Source organism: Lipotes vexillifer, unplaced genomic scaffold (assembly GCF_000442215.2).
Source record: "Lipotes vexillifer unplaced genomic scaffold, Lipotes_vexillifer_v1.1 scaffold496, whole genome shotgun sequence".
Lineage (NCBI taxonomy): Eukaryota > Metazoa > Chordata > Mammalia > Artiodactyla > Lipotidae > Lipotes > Lipotes vexillifer.
This window is the reverse complement of record NW_006786690.1, coordinates 1,897,082-1,914,660: the sequence shown is the minus strand read 5'-3', so window position 1 is coordinate 1,914,660 and position 17,579 is coordinate 1,897,082. Positions and strand designations below refer to the sequence as shown.

At 42.2% G+C, this 17,579-nt stretch overlaps 2 protein-coding genes across 2 annotated transcripts in view; one reads left to right on the top strand and one right to left on the bottom strand.

Annotated features, from left to right (window-relative positions):
* MTFR1L (mitochondrial fission regulator 1 like) overlaps positions 1–188 on the top strand; it is an 11,606-nt gene extending 11,418 nt beyond the window's left edge. Inside the window, exon 7 of the mRNA XM_007459136.1 lies at positions 1–188. This exon is cut by the window's left edge and continues 817 nt beyond it. The gene's annotated coding sequence lies outside the window, so the exon portion shown is untranslated.
* Positions 189–1,104: 916 nt separating this feature from the next.
* AUNIP (aurora kinase A and ninein interacting protein) overlaps positions 1,105–17,579 on the bottom strand; it is a 27,852-nt gene continuing 11,377 nt past the window's right edge. Inside the window, 3 exon segments of the mRNA XM_007459135.1 lie at positions 1,105–2,174; positions 3,722–3,819; positions 3,821–3,858. Coding sequence (XP_007459197.1) covers positions 1,324–2,174; positions 3,722–3,819; positions 3,821–3,858 — 987 coding nt within the window. The 3' untranslated portion in view covers positions 1,105–1,323.

Genomic DNA, 17,579 nt, shown 5'->3' with positions numbered 1-17,579 from the left:
AATGGGAAAGAGTACCATCCTTTTTCCAGGCCCTTGACTGCTCCTTTGCATTGGGCCAAGGTTTGTACCTACCACACCATGCATGACTCAGATGCCCTCAGGTCCCTTTTCTCTACAGTATGTATCCTGTGTGTGTTTGGGTTGAAGCACTACCTGACATTAAAGGAAGGATTTGGAGAGAGATTGCATTTGCTGTGTCCATCTCTGAGTCGTGATCACCCAGTATCTCCCACAGGTATAGAATTTCTGTTAATTTTAAGGTATATGAACTTCTGTAAACAGGTTCCTGGCTTCCCCTTGCCTTTAGAAGAGAAGGCTTCCCTAGGGAGCTTCTTAACTCTTTTTTTTTTTTTTATCTCTTTCTTTACAGAGAGATTTTGCCCTAACCTTTCAAAGCCGGTCCCTTCTTATAACTTGCAAGCTTGCCCCCCAGAGGCTTATTTTTAAGCCTCTTAGGTACCACACCTGCAACATGGGAAACTGCCACCTAGTGGATGTCTTGAGTAGAACACAAGTCAAATTAGACTTGTGTTCAAAAATAAAATTGGTAAGTTTTAATTACCAGCAGAGCCAGCTTTGTAAACAGTCATTTATTTGGATTCATAGTTTTACAAAGGGAGTTCTCTCCCACCTTGTAGTAGAAGAATGATATAGTCCCATTTAGATCATTATATAGGTCAGCCTTTTATAGGGAGATGTTTAAACATATAGTATATAACTTTAAAATGCTGTAAAGTTACCACAAAAATAAAATAACAAAACTACCTCATCAATCATTCTACCTCTCTCTCTATCCTCCCTGCCCCTTTACACCTGGGTCTGGGAGATTTGCCATATCACTTAAAAAAGTGTCAAGAATAATGGTCACAGCTTAGGTCGCATGGGTAAGATTACAGCCAGAGATTAAAAGACCGCACATCCATAAGAAGCAGTATCCCAGTCAGGCATCTGAAAGGGCAAAGAGGTGGCTCTGTGCAGGCTGAGTAGCAGGCTCTTTAGTGGAGAGATGAGCACCTGCCCTGCCTCCTCAGTGTTCACCATAGACTCATGCAGGGAATATACCAGCCACCTCCTCCTCAGGGAGGGGCATGATGCCAATCATACTGTCTCAACAAGCAGCACCACCTGCTTTATTTACACAAAGAAAATGCTCAATAATAACAGCATCATCCCATGCCTCCCTCCCACCCAAGATCATTCTCCTGAATGACCTTTCTAAAACAAAGATCTTACATTCCCCTACTCCAATATACTCACTCCCTGAAGATACTTTCTTATATGTCATTTCAAGGTACTTTTAGAACCAAACCCTCACAAAGACATTTAGACTTGGTGCCTGATAACTTGATTACCTTCAGAGTCCTGGGTAAAGAGCAAATCAGTCAGCAGATTTAACTGAGTGGTCCTATCCTGGCACTGAGCCCAAGGGCTGTTAGGAAGCTGTCCTAAGCCCTGATTTCGGTCATTGGTTACATCTCGGAAAGGAGCTCTAGAGTTGTGGGCAATGACCCTCTGGCCCTGAGAATCCTCGGTGAAAAGCTGACTCCAGGAGTCCTTGTCATTCTTTTCGCTGTCCCACGAAAACACAGGAATAGGACAAGGGCTTTGTTTCACTCCTTCTTTGTATGCTCCACTCCAGGAATCCTGGTATGTTTGAAGGAGGATGGGGGCCTGCCTGTTTCTTTTGGCAGACACCTTTTCCAAGTTAGCCTTATCCAAGAGCTGATGGCCCTTGTCCCCAGGTGTTTTACTGTGTCTCTCCACATTCTGATAGTTCTTTTTCTTAGATCCATGAGGCCATTCCCTTTTCCGGGAAGAATCCTCTTCCTCCTTTTGGTCCAGTAAGCAGGAACTCTCCAGGTCTTGGGTGAAGGAACAGGCCAGTGATGCTTTACTCTCTCCAGCACAGACAAAGGTATCAGGCTGGAACAAAGACAGCACAGTCACGCATGGGCTTCCTATTCCATGGTGGTAAGAAGCCTGGAAGGACTGAGGAGAAAGTCTAGCTTCCTGGATGCCTGCAGGGGTTGAAGTGGCTAAAGGGGGTGCCATGCAATCATCCCCCAAGCCCTGGATCAGATGGTCTAGCTGGGTTGCATCTTCCTTAGACTCTTTGTTGGTCTGACTTTCTATATGAGACGAAACACTCCTCTGGTCACCACCATTTTTCTTTCCTAGTAAAACAAGATGAACAAATATTATTCTGCAGGAAAACTCCACCTGAGTAGGATTTAGGTGGCTTTTTCTGAAATCAGTATCAGCTACCATAACTACTAGTGCAGGGGTCTTAGGACTCTTCACAGATCTTTGTAGCCGATCTTCCTGCTTTCAATCTCTTTTCTTTCCTGAATGATCTAAAACACAGCTCTTATATATTCCCCTACTCAAATATATGGATGCTTCCCATGACCTACCTAATAAAAGTCAAACATGTTATACAGTCAGACCACAGCCTACTTCTCCACTTGAGTGGGGTTTGTTTAACATAGGCCACATCAGTTTTGCTTTTGTTTTTTATTTAACATAGTTTCTGCTAAATAGTGACCCTGGCCAAATATCACCCGTGGATATTATCCTTTGAGAAACATGTTCAATGTACACCATTTTTGTAAAGTCTCAAAGATCACATTGACCAGCCAACGCTGAGAAACCTTCTGGTGACAGTGAGAAAGAATATGGGTCTCCTGCTCCCTAAACATTTCATGGGAAAGGGAGTAAAGACACAATTAGGTGCTAAGTCCATCAGCAGAAAGGACAATTAAAAAAACTATTACTGTCCAGCCTGTCTACTTTGTCAGGTGTGGAATGGATCCTGTCTGCCTTAAAGATAAATGATGTGGAATTCCTACTCCCCCCCCCCACCAAATTATGCTAAGATCTAATTACAAACAAGGCTGAATGACTAATTTCTTCTTTCCTTTCCAAGAAATATACTACAGAAATTGTTTTGTAAAAGCGTTCTCAACTGGCCTAAGACTTCAATACAGACTATGTAGAAAATATCAGAATTTTGAAATGGAAAGTGGTTTTGAGAAAAATCTGCCCTTGTTACTTAAAGCAAAAGAGTTTAAGTTTTTGTTTGTGGTAGGGAGAAGGCATTTTGAAGGTTTATGCAAAGCAATCCTGGGAACGGCACCGAGAGTTAGAGCTCTCTTCCTAGCACCCTTCAACTGGCAAGAACCCTGCTCTGTAAGCCCCAGCCTGGTCTGAGGCAGCTGGTCCCCTGAAGAGGAACATGCAAACAAAGAATTGCCAAAGGATTATGAAACACAAGCCAACTTTATGCCAAGCTTTCTGAGAAAAAAGCTCTTTTGAACTTTGATTAATTTGAGAAGCTTCATATAGACATATCAATTATCAATCTTATACAGACTGCTAATTGTGGCCAATCCAAGACATATATCTTACTAATGGCACATCAGCTCCCCTCTGCACCCCCAACTCCCAAGTATGCCTTTCCTCACTGCTCTGTCAGGGAATACCAATATTTTTCTGGTTCTGTTTAGACTGAGATAAACAGAACCAGAAAAGTATGTTTGTAAAAGTATGTATATATTGCTTTCCAAAAGACAATGCTTTCTTGTGTTTTAAAACATCTTCTAATAGGTCATCTAAGTTCAACACAATGCACTAATGGCACCACTTCTCATAGATATTCCAGCATGGAAATGTGAATGCACTCCCTTTTGGTCCCTGGTTGCTTCCAGGCCAGTCACCATACCTGGCTGCAAGGTGAAGAAGGAAGCAATGCTGGTCTGCCGAGTGCCTGCAGGTGGACGACTTCTTTGAGTAAAAGAAATGTTAGCCTTTCTCTCTCCAGAGTGTTAGCATTTTGGTACTTGACTTGATTAAATGTGTCTGAGAAGGGGGAGAAAAAGAATAAGAGAAACCTATTAATATCAAAACAGCTGCCAGACAGGATTCAATAAACACAAGTTACCCTCTTGGAAACACAATAGACCTCTTGGATTCGACTCATATCCTCTAGTCTTTGCTGTACATCGCCTTCCACCATTTTCTGCCAACTGATAGTGTTTGTTTTTCCTCAAGAATCACATATTCCAACCATAGCCCGTTCTTTCTGCTTCCCCATGGAAATCACGCAGGCTGACTAAACAAACGGGAAGGGATTCCACAGGTGATATTATTCTCTCCTTTATATTTAAAGATAATTAATGAAACTAGGGACCTCTCTGGCAGTCCAGTAGTTAAGACTCTGTGCGCCCAATGCAGGGAGCCCGGGTTTGATCCCTGGTCGGGGAACTAGATCCTGCATGCCGCAACTAAAAAAATGATCCCGCGTGCTGCAACTGAAGATTGTGCACACGGCAACGAAGATCCCGCGTGCAACTAAGACCCAGTGCAGCCAAATAAATAAGTAAATAACTTTTTTAAAAATAATAGATAATTAATGATTCTACATCAGTAGCAGTTGATACATTTTTAATAGTTTTCAAATAGTCACACAGTGGTTAACAGCATGGCTCCTGAGTCACACAGCTTCTGTTCAAACCAGTACCAATTCTGCCACTGCCAGTTACTAGCTGCATGACCCTCTAGAAGTTGTCTGATCTCTGTCTCATTCTCATGTGTGAAATGGGGACAATAATAGTACCAAGCCCATAGGGCAGTTACGAGGATTCGGTGAGTTAATTCACATAAAAGGCTTACAAAGTTCTGCACATATACAGCATTTAATAATAGTTGGCTATTATTCTGAGGAGGAGCAATGAAACAGCAACAGTCTTACTACATTTTCATCTCCCGGCCCTTTATACTTTGAGTATGAACTGGAAGATAGGCCAGAAAGGTTTGGAATGTGTCAACTTTTATACCTCATCCTTATTTAATGTAATTTGGTTTTGTTTCCATTTGCTTGTTATGGAATGCTTGAGAAGCAGGGAGAATAGGATTATATTCAATTCAATTTGGCTGTGAAAGCCACAGAAGAGATGTACCAAGTTGGAAGTAGGCCTGAAACTTGAACCCAAATTATTAATTCTAGCCCAAAGTTGACTTCATTTTTACATTTGGAAACTAAAATGTACTTTAAGTGGTTAAAAAGATGGAAGAAATTCTGGACATAAAATTCATACTTTGACTTGCAGTACTGGTATGGAACATTCTCTTCCACCATACAAAACTGGATAAAATACATGAAACAACTGATTTTAGACAATGGATAACAGGCAGTGCAGAACTGTGATCCCCAAGAGCAGGAAAACAAATGAGGTGAACCCTGGGACACCCTAGCTTTCTGCTTGGAAGCACTTGTCAGAACGCAATGTATAGAGAGAGTACTCAGGCAAAGCATTGCAGTCTTGATAAATTGAGTAGACTGAGATTGGAATTTGGGGAAGATGAAGTGGCTGGGATTTGCAGTACAGAGAAATACATCCAGAAATCTACATAGAGATCCCTTCAGTCCATTACTGAATACTAACCTACAAGTGTGTTAGGCGAAACCCCTTGAGGCCAGACAAAGAAATGCCAGGAACTGCAAGAAGAACAATTCCCAGAGCTCACACAGAGCTGGGAGAGTTCCCACTAGCCAAAGTGGAAAGACCTTTTTAATACCAGTGGCATTCAGCAGAATTAGCAGACGGATCACCCCTTAGCAGTAGAGCTAAACTAGCTGCAGAGCAAAAACTTCCAAACCTGTCCTAACAAAGCTTAAAAGCAAGCTTGATTAGCAAGTAACTACCTGCCAAAACAAATTTCAGCATTCTTTAAAGACAGTAAAATCCAGATACCCAGCAATGTAGCACACAACAAAAAATTGCTAGATATATGAAACAGCAGGAAAACAATCTAATGGGGGCTAGGGGGTGGCGTGGGGGATCGGTTAAATGGAAACAGAGTCAGAAATATCAGGGATGACAGAATTAGCAGACAAACTTTACAATAAATATGCTCAAGGATTTAAAGGAAAACATGAAAATACTGAGAAAAAGAACATACAAAAAATTCACTAGATGGGCTTAACAACAGATTAGAGACTACAGGAAAAAAATAACAGTGGACCTGAAGTCACAGCAATACAAACTATCCAAAATGAAGCAGAGAGAGAGAGAAACTGAAAATAAATTCTTAATGGTCTGTGGGGTATCAAGCATACATATAATGAGAATTCCAAAAAACAAGGTGAAAGTGGGCAGAAAATATACTTAAAGAAATAATGGCCCAAAATTTTCCAAATTTGATGAAAACTACAAACAACTGTGATTGTCTTTTTCAAAGACAATCAAAGGCCAATTCAAAGGCAGTTCAAAGACCAATACAAGATCTCCCATTTCACATGCTTTTCTTATAATTTGCCCTTGCTACTCTTCCCGTCAAGTGGTGAGAGTCATATTCCCTTATCTTGAACTGGTGAAGAACTTTGTGACTGCCTGACCAATAAAGTATGATAGAAGCAACACTACATGATTTCCAAGACTGGGTCATAAAAATGCCATGCACTTCTCTGCCTTGCTTTCTTGAGATGCTCACTCTTGGAACCAGGCCCCCATGCTATGAGGAAGCCCAAGCAGGCACATGGCTCTCTAAATTGTATGGGAGACACATCCTAGATACATGAAATAACGTGAGTTAGTATGCCAACAAGTATCTGAGCACCTATAGGCTAGGTACTAGGAAACAGTGATCAACAAAACACGTGTTTCTGCCCTGATAAAGCTTACAGCTTAAGGGGGAAAACAGACAAACTAATAATAGTTATTTAAATTACTACTTGTATGCTAAATCCTATAACGACAACTTATAGAAAACTACAGATTATCAGAAAACAGTTAAGACCTCAATTAGCAAAACGTCTGGGAATAAGCTTTTTATCAAATTGGCCATACTTAGCAGGATTAGACTCCATCCTTGGGTCAGAGCGATGTCAGGAGTAATACTGCCCCAGATATAGACCTCTCAGAAAATCCATGGCTTCAAGTATTTACATTTATCTCAGTAGAATGTTAAGACTGTGAGTGAGAGGAGGTAATGTGGAACTGAGGAGGGCCCAGGTACAAAGTCCTTCAGCTGATTATCCTTACCTCAAAATAAAGGCAGCCCCTGTATGTACATTACATAGTATAAGAAGGCCTATCTCATAGGCATCGGGTTCCTACATGGGTTCCCCATGGTAAGCCACAGCCTACATATTGACAATTTTTACCCTACAAGAATGCCCTGAAGAACCTAACTTCAAGAGGCACATTCCCTCCAAAACTAAAGAATCTCTAATCCTTTGGTATATCACATTAATGGCCCAATCGTTTTCTTCTTTCATAGCGGTAGAAGGAAAAACCGACTTCCTACAACTACGGAGCTCCTGCTACTCTTGCTATATTACAAGGATCCCCTATGACGTGTTCCTACAGAGAATGATGCTTTGCAAGGGTGGGGGGGGGGCCAGGATTACCTCAAAAGTGATCCTTTCTTATACTCACAACTCTAGTAGCAAAGCAAATCTGGGATCATATACATCAGCTCTCTTACTATTAGAAAATGTTTTCATGCCCCCATAGCATTTAAATTCTGTTTAGCCCTCATTCTATCTGCAAGTTTGTCTTAAAGCTCTACTTTTTTTTTTTTCTTTGCGGCAGGCGGCCCCCTCCCCGCCGTGGCCTCTCCCGTTGCGGAGCACAGGCTCCGGACGCGCAGGCTCAGCGGCCATGGCTCACGGGCCCAGCCACTCAGCGGCATGTGGGATCCTCCCGGACCGGGACACGAACCCATGTCCCCTGCATCGGCAGGCGGACTCTCAACCACTGCGCCACCAGGGAAGCCCCCAATTCCTTTTTTTTTGATTCATATGGTCTTCAAGTCTGGTATATAATTTGATCCAACTTCCTTTTTTTTCATAATGGTTACTCTGGTCTTGAATCTGTGTATGAAGTATCACTTTCCATATAAAGTGACAGCTTTGAAATACAAGAATGTGTGTATTTAGTTCTTTTTGCCATGCTATACCTCTTCCTTTATGCTTCCCAGGGCCCATACTCATCTTTTCCCACTTCTAGAATCACAGAAAGCAACATCATCAAGTCCCCCCTTCCTCTTTAGTCTCTCACAGCACTAATTTGATGACATTCTGAATGAAAACCTTTTCCCATTAGTCACTATCATGCCTCATTCAAGTCAGGCTGAAAGGATGATGCTACCTAATAAGAATGCCCTAAGGAGGATTGTTTAAGGAGTCTGACCAAGAAAAGCTGTCTGAATTCTCATCATCGCCAACAGTAAAAATCACCTCTGTAGAATTAGTAACAAAGTATTAATTCAGAACTTGCTTCAAACTTTCCAAACCCTCAAAACAAATAATACATTACCCTAGTTCAGAATTTCATAAACTCTGCATAGTCCTAGACTATTAGAATAACAGTCTCTTGACTGGTCAGGCCCCCATTTACTACCTGTTTCAATCCGTCCCATACCCAACATCTAGATAAATCTTAAAGCACAACTGTGATCATACCATCTTGTTCTGGCAAGAACCTATAGCATAAAATGTAGACTCTTAGACTGCCCACACTGATAACGATTTCAGCTTCCTTTTTCTCCATTACCAAAAACCCTTTATGCACACTCTAACATAATACTCAACTAGATACCAGTCCCTATTATGGACTTCACCTTTCTCACTTCTGTGCCTCACAGAGAAGGGCCTTTTTCACACCCAACTCTGAAATGTTACCTGTTCTTCAACTTAAGAGCCAAGCATTCCTGATTCTCACAGCTAGATGTGACCTCTTCCTCTTCTGAACTCAGTATTTCAAGACTTACACTACAAAATCCTGGGATCAACATTTGATTCACATAGTTTTTTCCTATCCTCCACACAACCAGCTTAATACACATACTAGGTACTCAATTCAACAAATGTTTTAGGAAGAAAGTGGACATACAGGAAGGATACACTCCAGTTTCTGTTTATTATATACCTACTCATTACATTTTCAACATCAACAAAGCTGTCAGAAAAAAACTAAAGCATTTCTAATACTGTGATCAAGGTTAAGATGAGCTCCTGTCACCGTAGTTGATGTCACACATATAGACCAAAAAACAATGCAGAAGGCTGCAAGTAAGAAAAGAGTTTTTTTTTGGGGGGGGGGGGGGAATCTTAAGAATTCCAATTTGGGAGACATAGATTCTGGTAAAACCTAAAGAGTGTTCCAGAGAAGAGAAAGAGGGGCTTATAAAGACAAAAAGCCATGAGGTTGTTCAAAGTTGCCTGGCGAGAATTGTGGTTGACTCTGACGTGAGTCAGGAAATATTTGTCCTTAAGGAATCACAAATTATTTTAGGGTAAGGGTCCGCTAAGTATCTTGAGTTTCTGGCAGATGTTCTGGTTGTCTTCATTAGGAGAATAAGTGGTCAAAAGGTCAGATTCCATCCAGGCTGAGATGTGGTAAGTCACACTTCCTTAATGGCCTCCCAGCTCCATTTTAGAGAGCCTTCTTATCAATACCAACACCACTTTGATTTTCCTTTCACACACATAAGATCTAGAACACAGCAGGGTACACCCATTGAAAACTGTGAAGATTTTCCTCCCAAAGTAATCTAACAATAGAAAATTATTGCAAGAATCTTCTCTAGAACGACCTGGTACTGTTTTTTCATCTAAACCTAATGAAAACTCAGCAATGATAAGAGAAAAACAATTTCTTCTAAGTCTCACAACTCCTAAACTAGAGACCTGATATGTCTACACCCATGAGCAACACTAAGTCTCATACAAAGGTGCTTCTTGCTAATGAGATTTTTCTCACTTAAAGGATGTTATGCGTGTCAGTTCATTGTAGTACAATGTTTAGTACATTTATCATCAGTTTTGCCCTAATAAAGACTATTTATTGAAGATCTGTTTAAACATCCTGCTTTAACTACTTCCAAAATAGGAATGGCCACATGTAACCCTCTCAATAGTAGAGATGACAGTCCCATGAAAGAAAGAAGAGCACTGTGCTCACTTAAATGGGAAAGTAGGTGCCTCAACTGAAACACAATGGAGGGGGAATCCCCACTCTGGGACAACTGCGAATCAGCCTAGATGTCAACTTTGTGAATAGAAGCATTGTGTGTGTGTGTGTGTGTGTGTGTGTGTGTGTGTAACACAGATGATATAGATATAGATACAGATAGAGATAGAGATATACTGAAGGAGAGCAGAATTTGTCACCCCAAAATATGCCTCCTTGGCATAAGGATTATTTTAAGCTGATTATTTTTAAGAAAAAGCAGACATAGGAAAAGCTCTGAGTATAAGTTACCCTTTTGTAAGAGACATTTATATTAATAAGGGAAATCTCCATTTGTAAGGCTGTCTTCCTCTCTGTACCAGGAAGAGGATGACTAAATCTCTTGAAATTCTCATCAAAGGAGAAGGCAACAACTTACATCTGCATAACAACCTTACCCTTGTTTACTGTGCTTTTCCTGGTAACCTCTCATAACTGACTCTCCACCCGCAACATCTTCTTTTGTCTTTAGCTGAAAATGGTATTTAAGGTGATAGCTTTAGCCATTTCTGAGAGTTAGGTTTTCCTGCATCTCTCTCATCTATGCAGGAGATAGACGTTATTAAACTTTTGTTTGATTTTTCTTTTGTTAATCTGTCTTATATCAATTTAATTATTAGACAAGCCAAAGAACCCAGAAGGGAACAAGGGAAATTTTTTCCGCCTCTACAATATACATACACACACATACACACACACACACACACACACACACACAAATCAGCCTATACTGTTTCTCCCAATTTCCAATCACTATTTCAAGTTATATTTTTAACTTTTTTCTCTATAATCATCCTCTACTTACTCAGGTACCAATTTCTGGCTCCTAAATGTAAACAGAACCGAAGGGAAGATGCAAAGGTCCTTTAAAAGGTGAGAGACACTGAGGGCTGCAGATACCTGGACCAAAGTCACAGCTTAAAAAACATATTTAAGGGCTTCCCTGGTGGCGCAGTGTATAAGAATCCGCCTGCCAATGCAGGGGACGCAGGTTCGAGCCCTGGTCCGGGAAGATCCCATATGCCGCAGAGCAACTAAGCCTGTGCGCCACGACAACTGAAGCCCACGCGCCACGACTACTGAAGCCCACGCACCTAGAGCCCGTGCTCCGCAACAAGAGAAGCCAATGCAATTAGAAGCCCGTGCACTACAATGAAGAGTAGCCCCCACTCGCCACAACTAGAGAAAGACCGCATGCAGCAACAAAGATCCAACGCAGCCAAAGATAAATAAAAATAAAATAAATAAATTTAATTTTTTAAAAAACATATTTAAGCAACACCCCTCTCCCCTCACCAAAGCCCACATTTAGGTCCTTCTTGAGCATAGCTATATTTTAGATACATACTTAAGAAACCAAGGGTAGTCATCAGTTAGCTCTCTTAAACTATAACTTGCTTAATGAATAATATCATGTAACCTGCCTTTACTGACCAAGCTTGCTTTAACTTTTCTTGCAAACTGCATACCCTCCAAGCTTCAAGTAGCTTAGACAACATATCACAAGACTCCTTTAACCACTCCCTATAGATAACACCTCTCTGACTTATGGGTCACTATACTAATGGTTGCTTAAGTTGTATTTCAGGAGCATGGAGCTAGTCTTACTCAATTCAAACCAGTCAAGACCACCAACCATTCAACTAGGCCTGCTCGAGTGTCAGATAGATGACTTTTTGATGTCAGAGAGCAAAAAATTCCACCCTCAGATCATGCTAACACTGCCATTTTCTGAACATGCGTCCCATGATAGAAGCATGTAACTCAGATATGCCTGCACAGAACACCCATTACTCCACCTTTTTATTGCCTCCAATCATCTTTCCCTGAGACAGGAGGGAATGGGGCAGGGCACAACCTTTAAAAGAATGGCATAGATGTTGACGATATGTCAAAAACTGGTTAGAACCTACTAGGCCCAGGATGGCGGAAGATTTGACTTGCAGTAGACCTTGAGCCTCATCATATGCTCACTGTAATACATGAGCATGCTAAGTGACACACCCACAGGCGCCATGACAGTTCTGAGGCTGACCATAATAGGCCAGAAGTGGGGGGTGGCCCAATTCCTGGAAATCCCTGCCCCTTCCCCAAAATAGTTGGAATAATCCTCCCACTTATTAGCCTATGAAATTACCCAGCCCATAAAAACTAACCAGCCCCACACCTTGGGGCCGCTTCTTGCCTTCTGAGAATGACCGCATTCTGCCTATGCAATGTGTATCTCTCTAAATAAAATGCTTTCACATCACTATGGGTCGCTCTAGAATTCTTTCCTTCGCGAAGCCAAGGACCCTCACTTGGTGGCCTATCCCAGGAACTCATCCAAGACCTGGGACATGACCACCCTCTCACACCTCATTCTCCTGCAACATCCCCAACACCTCAGACTACCCTGCCTCTTTATCTCATAAATATCCCAAGCCCCTCGCCTTCAGGGAGGCAGATATGAGATTTGTTCTCTCATCTCCTTGCTTGGCTACCTTGTAAATAAACCCTTTCTCTACTGCAAACCTCAGCATCTCAATATTCGGCTTGCTGCACATCAGGCAAACAAACCTGGTTCAATAACACTAACTTTTAGAGATCAATAATCCAACAAAACAAAACAAAACAAAAAACTTCAACTTCTACTATCCTGGATTGGGCCCATGTTATTTCTTACCTTAACTTCTGCAATATATTCCTCCTGCCTACCTTTCACTGTACCACTTACTTTCCTATAACAACTGTTGGCTTTATCTTCATAGAGACACCTCCCATTATGTCAAACACCTTCCATGAATTTCCAACATGGCAAGAGTTTACCCTCCTAATCTCACCTTCAACTCCTCTATGTATACCCTACACATTAGCCAAACTGAATTACTCCCATGTAGGAAAGTATCTTGCCCAAAGAGAGGTCTGGCCTTTGCCCTCAGCTAATAGGAAGCAATCTCTAATGTCCTGACAGGAGTGTCTTTGTTTACCCTGAGGCCTTGGGCCACACCAGACAGTCTGTACTAACAATGTGATCTATGGCAAGAGCTCTGGGCCAAACAGTATCAGCTTGACCTGAAGAGGGAATAGAAACTAAGGTCAGCCGCACAAGTATCAACCATATCTACAAGACTAAACCCCAGTAAAAGCTCCAAGGCTCAGTGAGCTTCCATGACTGGCTATACTCTGTGTGTACTGTCACTGGTAGAGGACACTGGGAGTAATGAGTGCTGTCCAATATGCCACTGGAAGGACAGTGGAAATGTCATGCTTGCAATCCTCCTAGACTCTGTCCTATGTGCTTGAAACGCACCTAGAATCTGCCCCTTTAATCTTTAATCTGTATCTCTTTGCTGTAATAAACTGTAACCATGAAGAGACTCCACTCTCAAAGGGTGCACACACTGGGACTCAGGGCAGAAGCAGTAATTTGAAAGAAGCCTGGGTCAGACGTACCTGCTGATATTGGAAAGTCTCTTGGAGAGGCAGGAGGCAACTAGAGATCACCCTGGGGACACAGACACTGGGGCTGGCAAGCCTATTTTGGAATCCCCCTTCTAGCTTATTATTAGCTTCAGCACCCAGCCCCACCCCTGCCCACCAGCCTATAGGCACCAGTACTGGGATGCCTCAGGCCAAGTAACTAACTGGGTGGGGACACAGCCCCACCCACCAGCAGACAGGCTGCCTTAAGACCCCCTGCTAAGCCTACAATCACCCCTGAACACGGCCCTCCCCACCAAAGGGGCCAGGACCCAGCCCCAAACACCAGTACACAGGCACTTGACCCAGGACCCCTAGGGCTCTGCAGCCAGAGAAGCTGGAACCCAACTCCACCCATCAGTGGGCAGACACCAGCCCCCAAACCCACTGGGCTCCAGCCCCCTCACCAGCAAACCTGTTCTAGCCTCCAGACCAGCCTTACCCACCAGCAGGAGGACACAAGCCCCAAGACAACCACAGCGCTGCTGCCTGCTATGACAGGACCCAACTCATCCACCAGCAGGCCATCATCAGGCCTGGGACCCTGGGCCCTGCAGCCAGATATCAGGACCTTGTTCTGTCTGCCAGTGGGCGGGCACAAGCCCCAGGATCTGGCTTCACCAACAGGGCAGAACAATAGGGAAGAACAAATCTGACTCCATATTAGATCTGTTTCTTTTACTTTAACCTTTGTATTCTACTGCTTTACTTTAACCTTTGTATTCTACTGCTTTTGCTACAAGAATGTTGCCTATAGCCCAAAATATAAGGATAGCCTATTCTCAAGGCTCTGACCTTTAAAGAAATAACACTTCCATTTACATAAAGAAAAAAAGTTGCAGAACAGAAAATAACCTTTGTCTCAGTTGGAAGTTTATGGGAACATCGTGACCTGACCTAGGTGGACAGCTGCAAGAACAAAGGATTGCAGCATCAAGAAGTTTGCAACAACCAACCACACCCCCTCCCCCTTTAGTATAAAAAAAGCCTGAATTCTAACTTGGGTAAAATGGTTCTTTGGGACACTAGTCCACCATCTTCTGAGTTTGCTGGCTTTCCAAATAAGGTCACTATTCCTTGCCCTAACAACTCATCTCTTGATTTATCGAGAGGGGGCCAGCCACACCTACCAGACAGCCCATAGTAGTCAGCCTGCCACAACAGAAGGACCCTCACAGGCCACACAAGGGGCACTCGGACCAGAAGGGAGTACACTGCTGGGACACACAGAATGTCTCCTACAAAAGGCCACTTCTCCAAGGCAGGGAAACATAACCAACCTACCAGATACAAAGAAATAAAAACAGCAAGTCAGGTAAAATGAGGCAACAGAGGAACATGTTCCAAATGAAGAAACAAGATAAAATCTCAGAAGAACTAAGTGAAGTGGTGATAGCCAATCTACCTGGAAAAGAGTTTAAGATAATGATCATAAAGATGACCAAAGAACTCAGGAGTAGAATGGATGAACAGCATGGGAAGTTAGAAGTTTTTAACAAACAGAAAATATAAAGAACAGCCAAACAGAGGTGAAGAATACAATAACTGAAATTAAAAATACACTAGAAGGAATCAACAGTAGACTAAGTAATATAGAGGAATGGATGAGCAACCTGGAAGACAGAGCAGTGGAAATCACTGAAGCTCAACAGAAAAAGAGAATAAAAAGAAATGAGGACACTTTAACACATTATTGACCAGAGACACATTAATAGGTCTTTGCTACCTGAATGTTATTGACCAGAGATATTTCAATATTCACTTACATAACAAATCGCCAGTCATAGGCATTAGTTTCTGCAAAAATCTCCTGGTCAATAATGAGTTAAGAGACCTCTGGAATAACATCAAGCACACTAATATTCACATTACAGGGGTACCAGAAGTAGAAGAGAGAGAAAGGGGAAGAGAACATATTTGAAGACATAATAGCTGAAAACTTCCCTAACTTGGGAAAGGAAAAGTACACCTAAATCCAGGAAGCACAGAGAGTCCCAAACAGGATCAACACAAAGAGGACCATACCAAGACACACTGCAACTAAAACAGCAAAAATTAAAGATAAAGAGAGAATATTAAAAATAGCAAGGGGAAAGCAACAAGTTACATACAAGGGAACTCCCATAAGGATATCAGCTGACTTTTCAGTAGAAACTCTACAGGCCAGAAGGGAGTGGCATGATATATTTAAAGTGATGAAAGGGAAAAACCTACAAACAAGAATACTCTACCTGGCAAGGCTCTCATTCAGATTTGATGGTGAGATCAAAAGTTTTAAGGCAAGCAAAAGCTGAGAGTTAAGCACCACCAAACCAGCTTTACAAGAAATGTTTAAGGGACTTCTCTAAGCAAAAAACAAAACAAAACAAAAAAGGCCATAATTAGAAACATAAAAATTTATGAAAGGAAAAAGCTTATTGATAAAGGCAAATATACAGTAAAGGTAGTAAGTCATCCACACACAAAATTAGTAGTAGGGAAATTAAAAGACAAAAGAAGTAAAATCACCTATATGCACAATAAGCAGTTAACGGATACACAAAGCAAACAGAAAAAGACTGACAAAATTCAACATCCATTTATGATAAAACTCTCCAGAAAATGTGAACAGAGGAAACATACCTCAACATAATAAAGGCCATATATGATAAGTCCATAACCAACATCATACTCAATGGTGAAAAGCTGAAAGTATTTTCTCTAAGATCACGAACAAGACAAGGATGCCCACTCTAGCCACTTTTATTCAACACAGTACTGGAAATCCTAGCCACAGCAATAAGATAAGAAAAAAAAATAAAAGGGATCCAAATTAGAAAGGAAGAAGTAAAACTGTCACTGTTCGTAGATATCATAATATTTTACATAGAAAATCCTAAAATCGCTACCAAAAGTAAAAATACAAGAGGTCATCAATGAATTTGGGTAAAGTTGTAGGATACAAAATTAATAAACAGAAATCTGTTGCATTTCTATATACTAACAATGAACTATCAGAAAGAGAAATTAAGGAAACACAATCACATCAAAAATAATAAAATATCTAGGACTTCCCCGGTGGCGCAGTGGTTAAGAATCCGCCTGCCAATGCAGGGGACACAGGTTTTGAGTCCTGGTCCGGGAAGATCCCACATGCCATGGAGCAACTAAGCCTATGCATCACAACTACTGAGCCTGCGCTCTAGAGACCACGAGCCACAACTGCTAGAGCCCACGAGCCACAACTGCTGAAGCCCATGTGCCTAGAGCCCGTGCTCCGCAACAACAGAAGCCACAGCAATGAGAAGCCCATGCACTGCAACAAAGAGTAGCCCCTGGGCTTCCCTGGTGGCGCAATGGTTGAGAGTCCGCCTGCCGATGCAGGGGACACGGGTTCATGCCCCGGTCCGGGAAGATCACACATGCCGTGGAGCGGCTAGGCCCATGAGCCATGGCCGCTGAGCCTGCGCATCCAGAGCCTGTGCTCCGCAACGGGAGAGGCCACAACAGTGAGAGGCCCGCGTACTGCAAAAAAAAAAAAGAAAGAAAAAAGAGTAGCCCCTGCTTACCACAACTAGAGAAAGCCTGCGCACAGCAACAAAGACCCAACGCAGCCAAGAATAAATTGATTAATTTAAAAAACAAAAAAGACCACAAATAACAAATATTGGCAAGGATGTGGAGAAAAGGAAACCCCTGTACACTGCTGGAGGAAATATAAATTGATGCAGCCACAATGGAAAACAGTATGGAGGCTCCTTAAGAAAACTAAAACTAGAGCTACCATATGATCCAGCAATCCCAATCCTGGGCATATATCTGGAAAAGATGAAAACTCTAATTCAAAAACATACATGCACCCAAATGTTCAGAGTAGCATTATTTACAACTGCCAAGATATGGAAGCAACTTAACTGTCCATCAACAGAGGAATGGGGTAGTTCCCTGGCAGTCCAGTTGTTATGACTCAGCGCTTTCACTGTCACGGCCCCCAGGTTCAATCCCTGGTTGGGGAACTAAGATCCCACAAGCCACATGGCACAGCCAAAACACACACACAGGGCTTCCCTGGTGGCGCAGTGCTTGAGAGTCCGCCTGCCGATGCAGGGGACGCGGGGTCGT